General features: G+C 41.0%; 1 protein-coding gene across 1 annotated transcript in view; it reads right to left on the bottom strand.

Annotated features, from left to right (window-relative positions):
- Positions 1-766: 766 nt before the first annotated feature.
- Positions 767-19,764, bottom strand: part of ACVR1B (activin A receptor type 1B) — a 42,787-nt gene continuing 23,789 nt past the window's right edge. The window contains exons 5-9 of the mRNA XM_027844366.1: positions 11,057-11,224; positions 10,047-10,203; positions 8,752-8,876; positions 7,357-7,487; positions 767-4,118 (exon numbers count right to left, since the gene is read on the bottom strand). Of these exons, the coding sequence (XP_027700167.1) occupies positions 3,993-4,118; positions 7,357-7,487; positions 8,752-8,876; positions 10,047-10,203; positions 11,057-11,224 (707 nt within the window). The 3' untranslated portion in view covers positions 767-3,992. The remainder of the gene's footprint in view (positions 4,119-7,356; positions 7,488-8,751; positions 8,877-10,046; positions 10,204-11,056; positions 11,225-19,764) is intronic.

The raw sequence follows: 19,764 nt of genomic DNA, 5'->3' as shown, positions 1-19,764 counted from the left end.
TTCATCAGTTCTGTGATGGAGGCAAGTAACTTCAGTTCTATGGACTCATTTCCTCATTTGTAAAGAGAGCTGACACTTTGAGCTCTTATAGTGTACTAGGATGCCTACAATCCTTGAAGCTGTTTGATTTCACTGTGGTAAATGTCTGATGTTTAATGCAGGCCACCCAGCAGGGAGAATATTAACTTGTCAAACCCCACACCTGGACTCACCGCTCCAGGCTACCGTTGGAGAGGAGAAATGGCATTCACTCACAACCAAAGAGGCGCCTACAAATACACTTGCTGCACCCAGGCAACTCCCCACAAATTTGTTTGGGAAATGCTTTTCTCGTTTAAGAAGGTACATGGACAAAAAAAAACAAACTGGGCAACAGAAGTCCTCTTTTCTGCCCCAAGGCCTGTAAAATGTTTCAGCTAACAGAAAAATAATGAAATATGATGCTTGACTTTCCTCCTTAGCCCAACTGTTTGCTGGTGGTGCTCACTGCCTTGGGCAAAAAGTTCTCTCCTTTAAATGGAAGGGTCAGGAAGGTCAGTGAAGCCCAATCCACAATATTAGCAGGCCCTTTGGATGTGTGATTAGTGTGTCTTCTTACTCTGCACACAGAACAGTAAAGTGCTATGATTTGAGAAATGTCTATCTGACCAAAGGGCGGGTAAAAATGATTGTGGAATCTTAACAGACTGGTTCTTTTCAGGCAGCAGAGTCAATTCTGGAACCACTATTTAACCCTCCATGCATATGATTGACAGCAAATGAAAAGCCCTGTGAATAAAACATTTTAATAATATACAGCAGAAATCGGACAGGCTTGTTCTTATATTAAAACAAAAGATTTCCTATATTACAATTTATTTACATTTGCATACTGAAGAGGTAAAGTGTCTAAGTGGCTATTTTACAGTCCTTTCTAATAAAATGTACAAAATAACAAACAAGTACCGAAGAGCCGTTCCAGGGCTTCATGGCGACATAAGAACGGGCTTGAACTTGGTCTGTGAATCGAGGATCCAAAGGTACAGGGCAATCCTAAGGATCAAGGTTAGCCTTGGTTGATCCAAGGACACAGCTTCAGTCCCTCCCTAATTCTCAGGTGGTGTTTTAGTGGGGTTGCCCCAAACAGCTGCCACATTCTTCCCCTGAGGTGGGCTGAACTCTGGGGGTGGTGAGCAAAAATGAATCCACCAGGGGAGCTGGTTAAGTGCTTTAGGATCCACTTGGATGTCATTGGTTGGAGAAAGGGCATCAGACAGACCTTGAAGGCTAGTTAGCTATAAATAGGGACTTAGGAGTCTTAAATTCCTATCATTATCCTTGGCTTCCAGCTCCCGAAGCTCTGCTATGGGGAGGGTCAACTGGAGGCCAGAAGGGGGGTAAACTGATGCCGCTAATGACAGAGTTAAGTGCTATTGTCTTTGGCCAAATGGCCTCAAGTGTTTAGGGAATGGGGAGAATTTCCATAAACAGAGTAACACAACAAAATAAATATGGGGAGGAAAAAGAGGGGTTTAGGGTAGTCACCCTAATGATCTAATGGGAAGAGGGTCTACCTCCCTCACACACACCAGTTTTGGCATTGGCCTGCTGGGAGGGAGGGGATGGGATTCTACTGGTCAGCAAAGGCAAAGAGATTTCCCCTTGGGGGTAAGGGGATGAAAGGAAGGGAGGGAGGGAGGGAGGGAAGACCTGTGAATGAATGTAGCCTACTGAGATTGGTAACTCTTAAAGTAATCCTGCTGGCATTTAATCTGGGATGCTGTGTCCCAGGTCCAACCTGAGGCTTGGATCACTAAGCTAATCTTGGCCACACATCTCACCTTTGGTATTTTGGTTGCTGTCTTCTATTTGCTCTGTGGTCTCCCATGGCATACAGGGTGCTGTAGAAAGTGGGCACTGGGCACTTAATACGTGCTGCTGACCGGCTCTTAGCCAATCTGAGGGATGAGAAGTTAAAGGATTCCAGCAATGGCTAGGACTTTTTCAAATATGAGCAGGAACCTCTGGCTTCAAAAGCTCTCAAAGCCAAGTGTCTTTCTGTCCCAAAGCCGCCACTCCACAAAATCAGTCTGTTCAGTCCACATGGAAGGTCTGCCTCCTGGCTCAGGAGAGAGGGTGACACCAGTCATATGACCAGTAAAGAGCTCTGGCCACAGTCAGGAAACTCCACTCTAGCTGGGGAATGGGGGTGGGGGATGCTGAAGAGAAGGAAAGGAGGATTGGACCCCAAAGCAGGGAGGAAGTTCTCAGGCTCAGGTACACATAACAAATAGTTCCAGTGTGATTAAGCTGTGTGCATTTGATTGGATGGTTTCTCTTTTTCAGTGATTTCTTTAAAAACAAATAGATTGAGAGATAATCACACACAGAGAGGTTTTTCTTTTACAAACAATTAACAATATTAAAAAAAAGTTAAAATCCAGACCCTCCCAATAACAACAACAATAACAAAAAAAAAAATCAAACCACTCCAGTTAAAAGTTATGGCTTCAGAGTTATTATATACGGAAGAGACGCAGGCCAAATCACCACCCACAACCTTGCTTCTAGACTTCATTAAATGCTATGCTCAGATTAAATATAAAGGGTCCTGTCAAACTATTTCCTGTCTTTATTAGGGGCCCCTGAAATGGATGCAAATCTCTCATCTGTCCTCCACCTTGATCAAATAATCCAGTAAAACAAAACCCATGCAGTACACCCTCCCTTCCCTCCCTCCACCCCCAAAATTAACCCAGCCACCACCAAAAATATACACTGCTGTTTCCAGGATCTAGGATACAAAAGGAGGATGGGGTACTCCAATCTGATTCTAAAGTTCTGGGTCCTTACATTCCGCAGCTCATTCTCAGTGCTGTGGAAGATAAAATTCCTGGTCTGGCTGAGATTTCAGTTGCCACTAGCCATACATAGTACTACCTCTCTCACCCCTACTCCCTAGTCCTTCCCACCCCACTCAAGATTCCCTTCCCACCCTCCATCTGCCCCATATTTTGACCTCAAATTTTCTCCCCACCCACAGGCAACTGTGTGGCACCAAGCAAAAATGGCCAATCTGTGCCAGCTTTGGCTCCAAAGTCTGAAATGGAGGAGTGGAGTGAGGCAGGGCAGTCACTTGTAAGAGAAAAAGGAAGAGTCCCTAGGCAGAGAGGGTCACCTGGTGAAGGGGGCCAGTCCAGGCAAGGAGAGACAAGAGGCCTCCCTGGGAAGCCTGGAGAAACAAGATTTTGCTCACTACTGAATAAAGAGGCACCAGCACACTGAGACTGAAAGACAACTGACTGCAACCCAGACTTGCACATGCACAGTAAGCTCAAGCAGTTAAGTGCGTACCAACAGACAGACAGACAGACACACACACACAAACACACACACACACGTGTAAGGGCATGGCATGGACCCGGCACAGGGAGAGACGCCTTCGCACATGCACACGCAGCTGGAACGAACACAACAGGCAGCCTCTTCCATCTCCGTGGATGATTCCTCCAGATGTTCGTGCAAGGGAGGAGGGGAACATTTGGCTCAAAGCTGCTCCTTGAAGGAGGCGTCACCTCGGCTCCTCTGGGCCATTTCTGTGGGCTGTGCTCAGGCTCCCAGAAGAGAACTCCACAGCAGCTTGGGGATGGCGACACAGCTTCGCATTTCCCGGCCCTGTCCCAAGCTGTCCCTGTAACAGTTCCCAGCCAGACTACCAGAGGTACTGGGTTTAGCTTTCCACTGGAAGAAAGCTATAAGCTTGGCATCGAGTCCTCTGCACCATAGCTCGTTAGTCTCCATGCCATTAGGAGGTGAACATAAAAAGGTATGTGTCTCAAACCCCAAAGGGGTGAGAGCGTCTCTCCCAGGCTCTTTCCCTCCCATGGCTCAGGCTAGCCTGGGACACAGGGCTGGGCAGAAACGAGAGGTAGGCCTCTATTACCCTCTAGCATGGCAGGTTTCTGTGTGGTTCTGGATGCCCAGAGCTGCACGTGGACAGGGTAGGGAAGGGACTAGATCTTCACATCTTCTTGTACACTGAGCTGTGAAAGAGTCTTCTTGATGCGCAGGGCAGTCAGGCGCGCCGCACCGTTGGCATACCAGCACTCGCGCATCATCTTTCCCATCACCCGTAATGCCTGGGGGAGGAAGAGACCACAAAACACACAACCGTCACTGCCTGAGAAACGGGGCCTCTTACCACCACTTCCTCCTCAGTGCAGTGCCTTGGGAAAAGGCAGACTTCCCTTATCACTTCTGTCTCCACCGGCTTTCCAGCTGACAGACTGTTCTCTAGGGCTGAAGCTGAGGAGAGGTATATCCTGGACCTTGAAGGTTCAATAGGGACCTTCTCATGCCCCTAGTAATTATATATATATAAATATCAAATCATCTAAAACGTATTTCTTTTTAGCTTTGGAATGAATTACATACTATGAAGTTTAAAATGGATTCATCTAATTTTGTTTTGCTTGGGCTAACGTTAAAATGAATCTAAAGTCCCATACACAATCCAAGAGAAAGTAGGAGACAGCAGCCTAGGAACATTCTAGCAAGTGGGGGGGTGGGGAAAGTCACCTGGGGTTTAAAAAATTCACAATGTATACTGTACATTTTAGCTAATTACCCTGATTGAGGTAACTGTGTTTAAAATTAGACTGAGTCTGATGCTAAAGCATTATTCAGAACTAAACTGAACCTGTGGCCTGTTGCTTTAGGTGGGAAAGAGAAACAGGAGGTGGTAGAGGTGGAAGGAATTATCCTGACCTTCCCTACTTGATTGGGGAAGTACTTGCTTTCCCAAGTAATGCAATGGGAACATGTGATCCGTAATGTAAGCCAAGTTGAAGCTGCTCCTTAGTTTCAGAAACATCCACTACAGCAGGGATTTTTAACCTCTTTTAGGGAGTCTGTGAACTATATGGCAAATTTGTTTTAAAAATATTTTGATAACTGTATTTCAACATAATTGGTTTCCTTTGTAATCCTATGTATTTATTTTATGCATTTAAAAATATTATTCCAGAAAGGCCTCCACAAGCTTTACCAGATTGCTTAAGGGGTCCAAGACACAAAAAAAGTCAAAAATTTCTATCCTGAGGTTTGTTCTTAAAATGGACAAAGAGACGCTGTTTGAATCTGGTCATTTATTCCTTGGATTTCCTCAAATGTAATAATAACAATAGATGCCACTTACATAGCATTTTAAGATTTACATATTTTATCTTTATTTCAATCTTCCAACAATCCTGGGAGGGGGTCATCACAGGTATTATATTATTGGCCCAGTTTTTGAGATGAGGTTACTTGAGCACTATTTTCCCACTTATGATGAAGATCCCAGAATTCTTATCTGCATTTAGTATCCCAGTTATTTCGCTGATCTCACACTCCAGGGAGTTAAGGCCTCATCACTCACTTTGCAAATCAACTTTTAAAAATATTTCCAATTAAAAATCTCTTGTTGATACACTGTTTTTCATCACCTTCATTTCCAAAATACAGCATGTCACTACCCAGATAGCCATTCTTTTTTAGCAAAAAATAACAGGAAAAAAAGCAGTTCAGCAGAACCAAATGATACATCAATGGCGTCTGACAGTATGTTCAGCATTGCCCATCTTTAGCCCTTACCTCTGCAAAAGAGGGAGGGAGATCTGTTTTCTCATCTATTCTCTGGGGCCAGGCTCAGTCATTCTAATCACACATTTTTCAGTTTTGTTTTGCTCATTTACTTACACTGTTATGGTCACTGAATATATTGTTTTCCTGGTTCTGTTCCCTCCTCTCTGCATTAATCCACACAAGCTGTCCCATGTTTTTCTGAATTCTTTTTTTTTTGGGGGGGGGGGCGCTAGGCAATAGGGTTAAGTGACTTGCCCAGGGTCACACAGCTAGTACGTGTCAAGTGTTTGGTCTGAAGCTAGATTTGAACTCAGGTCCTCCTGACTTCAGAGCCAGTGCTCTATCCACTGTGCCACCTAGCGGCCCTGATTGTCACGCTTTTTACTGGTATCCCTAGAATTTGGCACAATGTTTGGTACACAGTTAAGTGCTTAACAAATGCTTTTCATTTTTCCATATGGAACTTTATTTTCTATCTTTGACCTACTTGGGATATATGCCAGGGGGATCTCTGGGTCAAAGAGCATGGGCCACCTTTTCTTTTTGTTCTAGACTATCTTGCTCTGTAATCTCATCGTTCCCATGGATTCAACGATCACTTCAGGCAGATGATTCCAAGGTCTATCTATCCAGAAGCCTAGTTTCTCTCCTGAGCTACAGTCACACAACAACCATTACCTCCTGGATATCTCCCGACTGGCTATCTGAAATTCAACATGTCTAAAACAGAACTCATCGTCTTTACCCAGAAAACCCTCCTCTTTCCCAATTCCCACATCACTACTGAGGGTACCACCATTCTTCCAGTCACTCAGGCTCACAGCCTCACCTCTTCACTCTCCTTCACCCCACACATCCAGTCCATTGCAAAAATCTCTCTGCCCACACAGTCACCCTAAGGCTGTCATCACCTATCACCTGTATCGCTGTGATATTCTTCTAACTGGCTTCCCTACCTCACTCTAATCCATCACTTATTTAGTTGCCAAGGTGATTCTACTAAAGTTTAAGTATAGACATGCCACCCCTGCTCTGCTTTGGGCCCTTAAAAACCTTTCATAACCTGGCCTGTTCCTAGCTATCCAGGCTTTTCCTACCTCCCTCCTCTCCATGTACTCGGTGATTCAGCTGTACTGGCTGTCCAGGTCTTGGCACTGCTGTCCCCAATGACAACAATGTCCTGCCTCTTCATTGCTCCCTTTTGGTTTCCTCAGCTTTCTTCAAGACTAGATTTTAAGCTCACCTTTCACAGGAAGCCTTTCCTTGTCATCCCAACTACTAGTGCTTTCCTCTCTCCAACTGCCTTCCATCTCTTCTGTGTAATCTTTTGTGTATCTAGTTATTTACATGTCGTCTCCCTGCTTAGAACATGAGCTCATTGGAGCAGCGACTGTTGTTTCGTCTTTATTTGTATTCCCAATGCTTAGCACATCGCTGACACATAAGAGGCATTTTGTAAATGTTTGCTGACTGACTGCCTCTGTTCTCTTTTGTCTTGTCAATTCCCTTTTAGATTTCAAACTCTCCAAGAGTGGGGAACTATGTCTCCTCTTCTGTGATCTCTCTTTACTTCACTCTCTACAGTAACCAGACTTAGTTGGTTTTATGCTCACATAATGCTCAGTACACTGCACCAATCGGTCAACTAACCACCATACCTCGTGGCAATTTGGTTTTATAAGTTGGAGACCCCTTATCCTCAGGTGAAGGAAGTTGGCAGACAAGACAAAAGGGAGCAGAACAGCTCTATACCTCATAACTTTGCCACCAGTTGGGAACGTTGGGCCGCAGCTTTTGGTCACACACCACCTTCCGCATCTCCTCAATGGAAGGGTCTGAGGGCACAAGATCATAATACGGCAGCTGATATTCCTCATGGATCCCTGGGCAGAAGGAGAGATTTACCTGAGTGGTCAGCAAGAAAGCAGATTGACATTTCCTCAAAAATTGATGCAACAATTTAAGGAATTTTCTAGGAAAACAATAACAAAGTGATCCAGCAAGGTGATGTACTAAGCTAGGGAGGGGATACAATTCTACAAGAAGCACTTGGATTATATGAAGCTTATACTCTAAGTATCTAGGGCCTTCACTAAGAAATTAGAGGCAGGGTGACAGAATGAAAAGAGAACTGGTCCTGATTCTCAGGACACATGGGTTTGATTCCTGGATCTAATACTACTTGACTCTGGGTTAGTCACCACCTCTCTGAAACTCAATTTCCTCATATGTAAAATGGGAATCATATTGGTACTGCATACCTCATAGGATTGTTTTTAAAACAAAGTATTTTATAAACCTTAAAGCAATATATAATTATAAGGTGGCATAATCTCAAAACATATACTATTTGAGGTATATCCTTAGCCCAGTCTTACAGATGAAGCCACTATATGACACAAAAAATAAGTAGCTTTTACACAGCCATACTTTTGCATAGAAGGATAAAGGCAACTTGTCAAAAAAAGTTCTAATAATTATCTTTACAAAATCTACACCAGTGTACTTGTCTAACCCATTGTTGTTCTGGAAATAACAAAATCATTTCTGACTTATGATTACCAGGCCTCATTGCTTCCAGAATATAAAAGCTTAAAGATGCAGAACACAAGTGAGGAGAGGCTTCTGCTGAGAGCCTATAAGAAGAGAAGGTGCAGGAAAAGGGACTGGACATCCTAGGGCAGAGAAGGCTTCTCAGGTTCTTTCATCATTCATTAGCTCTTTTTCACCCTTTCAGTCTCCTTATGTCAGAGCTGAATGGCATTGAGATTCTCAATATCCATATCTTGAAGATCAAAAAAAGAGAGTATGCAATCTTGGATCCAGGGAAGATCTCTAAAATAATACTATGTCACACTCACCCAGAACAATCCCTAAATTCCACAGGTAGCTGTGGCCTAATAAAGACAATGCTGTATATAACACAATGATCTAAAAAGAGAATTGCAATAGGAAGTTAACAAAGTCTGCTAGAGAACCCTGGATGCAAGAACCTCATCTCTTTGGTGAGAGCTGGGAGTATGATTCTCACCCCCAAATCACACATACTGAAAAGAAAGGTGTTAAAGGGAGCAGTCAGATATCATCAACTACAGCTGAACTAAGAATTCTGGAATTTTGGAGGAAGAAACCAAAAGGGGGTGGTACCTCCTGAATTGCATCTTCGGGCAATCTCCCAATACACCAACCCTAAGGCATAAATATCCGCACATTTGAAGGAATCAAAGTGTTTCATGTTGATGGTTTCATCCAGCACTTCAGGGGCCATGTATCTGAAATGGTAATGGGAAAAGAATATGGTGGTTTCTGGAAGAAGATAGCTAATACACTTCTCTACTCAGTAACACAGTCAATTTGACGATTTTTCTTTTCAAATGAAGGTACTTTTTTTTTTTTTTACCATTTCATTAAATTTTTATTGATATCTTCTGTTTCTTACATCATCATAGTTATCCCAAGTATCACTTCTTCTCCTTTTTAAAAAAATTTTTTTAATTAATTATTTTTAGTTTTCAACATTTACTTCCACAAGATTTTGAGTTCCAAATTTTCTCCCCATCTCATCCCTCCCCCGACTCCAAGACGGGGTGCATTCTGAATACCCCTAAATGAAGGTACTTTTCAAGGACCCTTTGGATAATGGAGGGAAGGACATGATTATTATCTCCATTTCACAGGATTATAAAGGCTGTGAACAATAATCAATTTATGAATTTTTTTAAACACCAATATATTTTGGATTTAAATTTGGTCTTTTCATCATGGACTTTTGGAAGCTTTTATTAGGCTGCCACTCCCAGTGTAGAGAATATTAGATCTCAGGGTCCAGACTGTGAAAACATTGATGTGGGCACTACTAGGCAGACACAATGTCTAGTGCAATGATTCAGGGTAGGATGGTAGGAGAAGGAAGAATTGGCATGAAATAAAATAAAAGCCACATTATACTACCTGCTGCATCCCGAGCCCTGAGCTTTCTAACCTCCATGCCTTTGCTCACGCTGCTCCTTCTGTCTGTCTCTTACATTCAGATATATAATACCATGCAGCTGGATAACTGACATTGTCTTTGAAAAAAAAATTATTGATACATTTCATTTTTATACCATGGGTACTTAGCATCCCCCCAATACATTTGTCAACAGGAGAGATACAAAGAACCTCTTCAACTTAGATAACATGGTAATACTGACTAGAGTTTTGTAGCTTCGAAAGGTTATTTATGTTGAATTCACTGAATTTATACATATTTTTGTTGTATATAGCATGCCTTTTCCCCCTACATGTGTATCCTGTCTTCTCAACTAGATTTTAGATTTTCTAAGGGCAGGATCCACATCCTTCCCTATATTTCATTTCTCTTCTTTTGATGAAGCTCTTCACAGAGGGGACCAGTCAATGCACACTGTTTATTAAGTCTAAAACCATGTTTTTCTCCATACCTCTTGGTCCCCACTCTTTGATTTGGGGCGATGTCAATAGTATCAGTACTCGAATCATGACGGACAGCAAGGCCCAGGTCAGCAATTGCACACATTCCATTTTTCTTCACCAAGATGTTCTTTGATTTCAAGTCTCTATGTGCAATTCCAGGTTTCCCTGGCAAAGAAAACAGGATCTCTTAACAGGACAAAGCCAGCACTGTTGGTTAAATTCTCCTACCTGATCAGGCCAAGAAGGAGTTCTCTGGCATGTATATGCCAAGAACAAGACCAAGACCTAACAGATGACTCATGCTTCTTTCTGGTAAGGGTTGGACTACATGACCCTTTGAGCTCCCTTCCAATCCTTAAATTCTATAGATTTGTCCATTATCAAGGCTGGCAATGGCTATCTCCCTGATTATCAACTGAGCTATAAGAGAAGACACCAACTAGTCTGCAAAAGACTAGGACTTTTTGACAAGTTTAGGGTATAATACGGCATCATAGCTCAAGGTTTGTGTTCACCTTCTTTAGCAAGTATTCTTAGATTAGCAGTATCCAACCTACCAACATATTCCTGACCTAGCTTTCCCCCTTGACACATTTAAATAATTACTTCATGGATATCTCTACTGATTGCATGTTCATCAGTCTCATCTATATCATTAGATTAAAAGTTCCTACCCTTTAATAGGCTTCCTAGAGGATTACATATGAGACCATTCAATAAATATTTGCCGACAGATCACAAGATCTTACTACCTAATGATAGGTAACTAAATAGCTAAGCTGTTTGATTATCTGAGGGCAGGTCTAAACAAAAGTAAAAAGAAGATCAAATCTTAGCCTACTTCATACTAGGCATAAGGATCATACAGTCCAGTTTAATGAGAGGCAAGATTAGTTCTTTTGGTGGATGATGCTTACTTACTTAGCAGTGTACAACTTTAAGCTGGGGACAAAAATCAGAAGATACAGTCCTTTCAAGGATTACCTAACTTCTTTCTTCCTTGGTTGTGGCCACTTACCCTGGGTACCTACAATCTCCATGTGCAGGTGTGCCAACCCACTAGCAGCAGACAAGGCCAGCTTAATCATCCCTTCGATAGTCACTGTATACCGGTTAAGGTAATCAAACAAGGAACCATGTTCGTGATAATCAGAAACAAGCCACAGCTGGGTCCAAGTACCATTATCTGCAGGTAGAACCAAGGAAGGATTTTTAGAATGTCATAGCTATTGGCAGAGAATGGGACAGAAAAGGAAATATATGAGGAATGGGAGAGAGATTAATTTTATTAGTTTGCAAAATTTACATGGATTCCTTCCACATTTTTTCAGTTATCTACACTTTATAAAAATCATCTTGCCAGTTAAATGGAGGATAAATTGGAGTGAGTAAAAGACAGGGTGGGAAGCCAGTTAGTCAGTCAATCAACTAGACATTTATTAAATAGCTACTATATGCCAAGCACTATGCTATGCTCTTAGGGTACCAAGAAAGGCACAAACTAGTCCCTGCTCTCAAGAATCTCACAGTCTAATGGAGGAGACAACATGCAAACAACTATGTACAAACAGGATATATAAAGGATAAACTGTGGGTAGTCTCAGAGAGAAGGCACTTAGATAGTTAGAAGGTTATCACAGCAGTATGGGTGACAGCCTGGAGTGGGAGTGGAGACAAGGGGGCTGTGTATGTTGTGAAGGAAGAAATGACAAGATTTTGCAATGGATTGGATAAAGAGAGTGAGGGGTAGAGAATGACACTGAAGTTGAGACTGGGTAACTAGGAGGATGTTGGTGCCTTCAACAGTAATAGGGAAATTAGGAAGAGAAGATTTTGTGGCAAAAGATAATGAGTTCTGTTTTGGTCACATTGAGTTTTGGGACATCCAGTTGAAGATGTCCAAGAAATAACTGCTGATGTTTGACAGCAGCTCAGGAGAGAACCCAGGCACCTGCATAGATAAGACCTTGGAATCATCTACATAGAAGTGATCAATGAATCCATGGGAGCTGATAAGATTACAAAGTGAGATAATACAGAGCAAACAGAGAAGGACCAGTACTGAGCCTTGCAGATAGAGCCCACTATTAGTGAAAGTGACACCACTGAAGAACGTTCCAAGGAGATGGGGATTGGGAGGAGGAAGGAACAAAGTAGATGACTTTTTTCAAGGGAAATACAGAATAGTAGATAGTGAGAGTAGGGATGCTAGATTGAGTGAAGGTTGTGTCGTGGGTTTGTTTTCTTTCTTTAAGGAGTTTTTTTATGGAGACATGGGCATGTTTGTAGGTAGCCAGTAGGTACGGAGAGACTGAAGATGAATATGAGCAGCTGCAAGGAGGAGGGGATCTAAGGGTACATAAGGAGGGGTTGCCGTGGCAAGGAGGAAGACCACCTCTTCCTTCAAGATTGGAGTGAAGGAGATGATGGGAGACAAATGCTATGATGTGAGATGAGGATGAGGGGAGGAGGGGTAGCTCTCTTAGAACAGTCTACATATTTTTGAAGTATGAGGCAAAGTCCTCAACTGAAAAGGTGGCGGCGGCAAGGGGTACTATAGGAGGCTCAAGGAGTATAGTGAATGTTTAGAACAGTCACATTGGAGAGTGGATAGCAAAGCAATCAGGGAATAACAGTTTGTTTGCCTTGCTACAGTGAGGGCCAAGATGAGATCAGAGAACATACTTTTGTAGTGGACCCAGTCCACACAACACAGCTGACCCCTATCACCTCAGCTATAGTCTCTTCACCTCCTCCACTCACACCAGCGAATAGACCTTGGAAAAACCCTAGGGAACTGATTTCCTGACTGTGATTGCCTATCTGGGAACACTACTTCAGGAAAGCCCCATCTCAGTTCCACTTCACTTACTAATTCTCAGTCGTCATCTCACCAGCTGCCTTGCCTTACCCTACCCTTTCTAGTTCTGGAACTGTGATCAAATCAACCTTGCCATTTCTCTTGAAAGGGATGAGCCTGTCCCAATCTACTTCTCTAAGACTCCATGCATCATCTCTGTAACTTTCCAGATCAAAATGCTGCTCACTGGAAACCACATTCTACATGTGTCATTTGCTCCATCAGAGTATGAGCTCTCTAAGGGCTTCAGTACTTCTGTGTATCCCCAGTACTTAGCACACAGTAAGATAACAATAATAAGTTTAATACATGCTTATTCACTCATTCACTTCACAAATTCAGCTTCATTAAAAAACCAAAGAAAAGGAAATTGAGAGCATATTTTTTAAGTTTCATTCATTCATTTATTTTTAGGTCTCCTGACTACCTAAGTTCTTGGAGTTCGGACTAGGATTTATTTTCATGAATGAAATTTTTAAAATGGGAAACCATCAAACAGAAGGAAACACAAAAAGGAAGTAGCTAGCCTTCAAAACTGCCTTTGATTCTTATTTTCATGAGCAAGTCAGGAAGAAGATGTATTGTGCAACACACAAATGTAGGCTAATTATACAACTACCCGGAGATACAAACTCAAAGGATGAGATGATCATCAATGGTACAGTGTCAATCCGATGAAACCGATTAGGTCATGTGCCACAAGGTCTTTCAATTTCTCTCCTACTTTTCATAGCCAGTTCTCTGAAAAGGCTATATCTGTTCATTGGGTTGTTGTGAGAAAAATACCGGGTAAACCTTTAATCATCAAATACGTGCGAGTAATTTGTCATTCTCAACATCATTTTTGTTATCTCATTTTCATCTTTCTCACCAAAGATCAGAGAGAAATAGAGTGAGGATAAGTCACTGTGGACTTGTGTGTGCACAAAAAGATAAAATGACTTTTTCTAAGTGAATAAGAGGATTATTAAGTAAGCTCATCTTCTGTAGAAAGAAACATTGGAAAAATTCCAGTAGGAGACAGAATGACAGGGGTAACATTTACCTTACCTGTTCCCACATGGTTTTATTTTTTTTTCTGGTAAGTCTCTATATTTTAAACACTTTTTATTCCATGTAGTTCGGAAGTTATGAATATTTGATTGGTCAACACCTCCTCAAACATTGTTTTTAAACTTTAACAGATTAATTTTATGTCCATGCAGTTGTGGGCAACAGTTCGATCTGTCATGATGTTCTAGTTCTAGTATAGTTTACTTGCTAAATTTGCAAAGATACTTGAGGGGTTGGTATTTGTAGTGTGGGTATTTGTCATCTTTTAAATTTATTTTTAAGGAATTATTTTCCTCAGTGAGCTTTTGGAACTCCTTTTCTATTTGGCCAATTCTACTTTTTAAGGCATTCTTCTCCTCATTGGCTTTTTGGACCTCTTTTGCCACGTGGTCTAGTCTATTTTTTAAGGTGGTATTTTCTTCAGCATTTTTCTGGGTCTCCTTCAGCAAGCTGTTAACTCGTTTTTCATGATTTTCTTGCATCACTCTCATTTCTCTTTCCAATTTTTCCTCTACTTCTCTTACTTGATTTTCAAAATCCTTTTTGAGCTCTTCCACGGCTTGAGACTAATTCATATTTTTCTTGGGAGCTTTGGATGTAGGAGCTTTGACTTTGTCATCTTCTGGTTGTATGTTTTGTGCTTCCTTACCACCAAAGTAAGATTCTATAGTTTGAGGTTTTTTTCCTGTTTGCTCATCTTCCCAACCAGTTACTTGACTTTTAAATTCTTTGTTAAGGTAGGCTCTGCTTCCAGTGTGGAGGGTATACTGTCCCAAGCTTCAGGGGTTTTGTGCAGCTGTTTTCAGAGATACTTCTAGGGACCTGTAAGTTTTCAAATCTTCCAAGGTGGTATGACCTAAGGAGAGGTGTTTACTCCTCTCCTGGCCTGTGCTCTGGTCTATGAGTGACCACAAACACTCTTTTCTGCCTTGCACATGAGAGGAGGGTTCTCTCTCCACTGCTACCACATGCCGTGCTATGCCAGTGCTCCTCCTTGCCCCAGGACTGGGACCCAGATCCAGATACGGGCAAAGCAATCCTGCCTCAGCACCAGCAAAGAGATCCCTGCAATTCCCCTCTGATCAGCGGCTTGATTCCCCACCTTCTGTGGGCTGAGAGCTTCAGAAGCAGCCGCTGCTGCTATGGCACCACCCTGGGGCTGTGCTAGGGCCAGGGCTGGATTGTACTCCTTTCTCACGCAGGTCTGACAGATCTTTCCCACTGACCTTCTAAGTTGTCTTTGGTGTTTGTGGGTTTGAGAAGTCTGGAAGCTGCCACAGCTACCAGTGATTCAGTCCCCTGAGGCCTACTCTCAGTTTGCTGGGTCCCAGTCTTTGCTGGCACAGCCCACGCTGAATTGTGCTCCTCCCCCAGCCTGGAGCAACAGACCTTACCCACTGACCATCCAGGTAGTCTTTGGCTGGAAATTTGTTTCACTCTATCTTTTTGTGGGTTCTACTGCTCTGGAATTTGTTTAGAATCAATTTTTACAAGTATCTGGAGGGGTTTGGGGGGGAGCTCAAGTGAGTCCCTGCTTTTACTCTGCCATCTTGGCTCTGCCTCCTCCTCCATCTTTTTTATTTATAAAAGATAGTGAGCTTCTGGTATACAATCTTAGACACCTGATCATGTTTTTCCCCCTAGGTATACATTGGATGATAAATTTTTGCAACTTGCAGTGATATAATGCGGTTTCTACCACTTCACTACAAGATCTGCATTGATTATCAAGTCCTGGCTCTTAAACAATAAGCTTTCTATAATTTCTGATGGCAATGACTAAATGACTTGAATTTCTATCATAAATAAATCTCCATGTCTCAGACGTATGTCCAAAGTACCTTTGTCAAAGTATCATCAATGCCTACCTAGCCTTGCTGAATATCTTTCTCCTGCTAAGTAAATATCTTTTTGTTAACTATTAAATGACCTTTGAGTATCTAATTTTGTTCTGATATTAAATCTAAATTACTGATGATTGAGGCCCAGCCCAGAATAATGTCCCAGGGGCATCTTAAACTCAACATGTACAAAACTGAACTCATTTTTCCTCCAAAATTCTCCATTTTTACAAACTTTCTATTTATGTTGAAGATATCACCATCTTTACAGTGTCTCAAATTCAAAACCTTGGCAATATTCTGGATTCTTCACTCTTCCTCACCCCACATATACAATCAATTGCAAAACCTTACAATTTCTCCCTTCACAATATTTCTCACAACTGACCCCTTCTCTCTCTCTGTCTCCAAGACACCACTACCATCTTAGTTCAGGGCCTCATTAATTCTCACTTAGGTTATTTCAAATGGTCTCCTTGTCTCAAGTCTCTCCCCACTCTGGTCCATCCTTCACATAGCTGCCAAAACAATTTTCCTTAAGTACAGAACTGACCACATGACTCCCCTAGTCAATCAACTTTAGCTGCCTTTAGGATTAAAATGTAAACTCCTCTGTTTATCTTTGAAAGCCCTACACAATCAGACTCACTGAACATTATTCCCCCTCCCACAGTTCATGATCTTGGCAGTCTGGCCTTCTCTCTGTTCTTCCCTCATGACACTCCATCTCCCATTCCTGTGCTCTTTCACTGGTCATTCCCCATTCCTGGAAATGCACTCTCTCCTCACTACCACCGCATCCAGTTCCTCTCTTTCTGGAAAAGACACAGCTCACAGACCATTTTCTGGATGGTCTTTTCTTGTCCTCCCAACATAACATAGAGTAGTTTGGAAGGTAGTTCTTTTCAGCCATAACTTTGCAACATTCATTTTTCATTTGGGGAGGGAGCTGTTTTTCTCTATTATATTGTAGTAGTCATTATATATTACTTTCTTAGTGTTGCTTACTTCATTCTATATCAGTTCACATAGATCTTTCCATGTTTCTCTGCATTCATCACACTTATCATTTCTTACAGCAAGGGTATTAAACTCAAATAGAAATGGGGCTCATTAATTGGTACATAAGGATTCCTGCAGGCCTAATATTGACTTAGTTTTAAAATGCTATGTTATATAGGCTTTTTGAATTTTTTTTTTCAATTTTGTTAAACAGTTCTCAATTACATTTTAATCTGGTTTGGACTGCACTGGAAGTGTTGATGCGGCATGGGCCACATGTTTGACACCTCCATCTTATAGCACAGTAAGATTCCATTACATTAATGGAAATCTGTGAATCCATCAGGACTGCTGTATATATTTTTATGTGTGCTTGTTTCTCTCAGAATGTAAGCTTGTTGCAAGTAGGAACTGTTTTATTTTCTGTACATGTATCCCTGGTACCTAAAACAGTATATGACATGACACAGTTACTTAACAAATATTTGATTAATATATATTTGTAGCATGGGAATTTGTCATTTATCAGTCCATTAAAAACAACTAGCTTCTGCTGAATAATTCTAGACACCAGATTCTGTCTTTCTAGGAACTAAATTTTTATAGCCTACAGTAATGCACAACTTCTACCAGTTCCTTGAATAATCTACATTGATCACAAACTCTGGCTCCTTAAGGATAAAAACTTTCTATAATTTCTAGTGGCAATAACTTCATCCTAAATTATCATCACAAATCCTGCTATTTCCATAAACAAATATGCATAACTCAGGTATCTGTCCAATGCTTCTTTATTAACATATTGTTGACTTGAGTTCATACAAAAGGACCATTGAAAGTTTTTTTTTGATTCCACTTTTGGATCTTAGTTGTTCCATAGGCTGCATTCAGCGGCAAACCACTTTCAGTTATATTAGACAAATCCAGAAGTATGTACCTGTTATCAGCCTTTACTACGCTGCTCAATTAAGTGGTGTTTGCTTGTTCCAAAAATATTGTTTATCATGTACTCTAAGAATGTTTAACAATATTGTTATTCTTTTACCTTAGGGTGATGGACCCTGTGTTTTATCAATATTGTATAAAGGGTTTTTTTTTTGTGAGGAATACTTTAAAATTTGTCACAGTTCATTTTAAAGTTCCAAAGTTGTACATTAAAGCTAGTATTGGATAGATGCTAACTGCTTTAAAAACGTTCTTCCCATTCGGCTTCCACTAAGAATGCAATTAGGGGTCTTAACATACACAGCCATGGTCTATATTTTGTCGGTCTTGCCCAGAGAAGACCAAAATATTCATTAAGTAGCAACTTCTACTTATTCAATGCAACTCTTGGATCAAGTTCAAAGCATTCGGTCTCTATTTTTCTTGGCATACTTTAAAAATTTTATGTTTAAGTCCAAATGACATTTTCATGTCATTGGAGAAAGATTCCATGAGGTAAAGGTGCTGTTTACAGGAGTGTGGGCTATACTTGTAGGGATCACTGATGTTCTCACCTTTTGGTAATAGATATGTATTACCTTCTACCGAAAAGGGCTCAGGCACAAGGATCAGACTTGTGTCTGAGAGTAAGCTGGCAAAATGCTAGGCTAGTAATTCATGTGCCAAAGAGAGGCATCTATGCCAAGATTTATGGATCTTCTCTGGCCCCAGCAATTTCAGGTTTTGCAGAAAAGCTGGAGTTTTATTCACCTCCCTTAAAATAACTGCTCTGGTTTTCACTCTATTAACAGTGAACAAGTTTTCCTTGTTTGGTTCAACTTGAGTTTTTGTTGGGTTGAACCTTCTTGTGACCAAAAATTAGGGTCATTTTTCCTGTCATCCTTCTTCAGAAGCTGCTTCACCTGTGATTGTTTTACTTCTCAAGCTTCTCTAATTGTGTTTTTGGTTAATATTACATTGCTTGCTTTGTTCTTTGCACTATTCTGAGTCCTTTTTATTGCCTTATTCTTTGGACTTTTACTAGCTGACTGAAGAAACCTAAAATTTTTATATTCTTTTGTTTGTCTGATTTCTTTCCATATCTCTTTTTTGTTGCCTTTAATTGGGCAAAGTGGTGTTCAAATTTCCTACTAAGTGCACCAGCCAGGTATTAATGTGATCTTCCAATGTCTTTCTGCAGCTCTTCAATAGCTCTCTCAGGTCACTTCTGCCACTGGTGTCTGATGTCTGTCCTTAGCAGGACTGCTCCGTTACCTCCTACTGATCTTACTATGGCAATGACTGTCACATCAATTGTTGTGCGTAGGTCCTGAAATGTTTTTATACTTTCTGTCCAACACTTTGGAGAATGCATTTGTTTGTGATGATTATAGCAGATACCAGCTTTTAAAAGTTACTTGGAGCTTTTTTTTTTATAATTGGTTTGCTAATAATACTCATGTTGTCAAACTAAAAAAGAGCTTTTTGGAATTCTAGTGTATGTCCATCCCTTTTTCAAAATTATTTGAGGGAGCAGTGCTGTTTTTGTCATGTGGTGTTATAAAGCATAATGCCTGGATTTTGCATAAAATGATAATTTTCAATGACGGCAAGATCTTCATTTCCCCTTTCAAATTTTAGTAGTTCCTCAATTTCATCTCTTATTTCATCTAATATAAACACAGGAATCAAAGGTGGTTTGTTTTTTTTTAATGATTGCACTACAATTGTTGGCAATATTTTGTTTTATGATTTGGAGCTAAGGATATCATTGACTAAAAGCAGTATGAAGCACTTGCCTACAACTGGTAGGATCTGTTTCTTGTTTTGTTAATGATTCTGTACCCTCACATAATAAAAGTATTCATGGCTTCAATCCATTTTACAAGCACTCATGGTTTGCCTGCTTTAGTGGGGGAAGGGGAGGCAAAAATCAATCGAGGATATTTGTGAGGAGGAAACAAAATTACTATAATATTTTAATGGAAAATGGAGAAGTACACACACACACACACACACACACACACACACACACACACACACACA

Source organism: Vombatus ursinus, unplaced genomic scaffold (assembly GCF_900497805.2).
Source record: "Vombatus ursinus unplaced genomic scaffold, bare-nosed wombat genome assembly UNPS02014941.1, whole genome shotgun sequence".
Taxonomy (NCBI): Eukaryota; Metazoa; Chordata; class Mammalia; order Diprotodontia; family Vombatidae; genus Vombatus; species Vombatus ursinus.
Note: the sequence above shows the minus strand (reverse complement) of the source record. Positions and strands in the feature narration are given on the sequence as shown.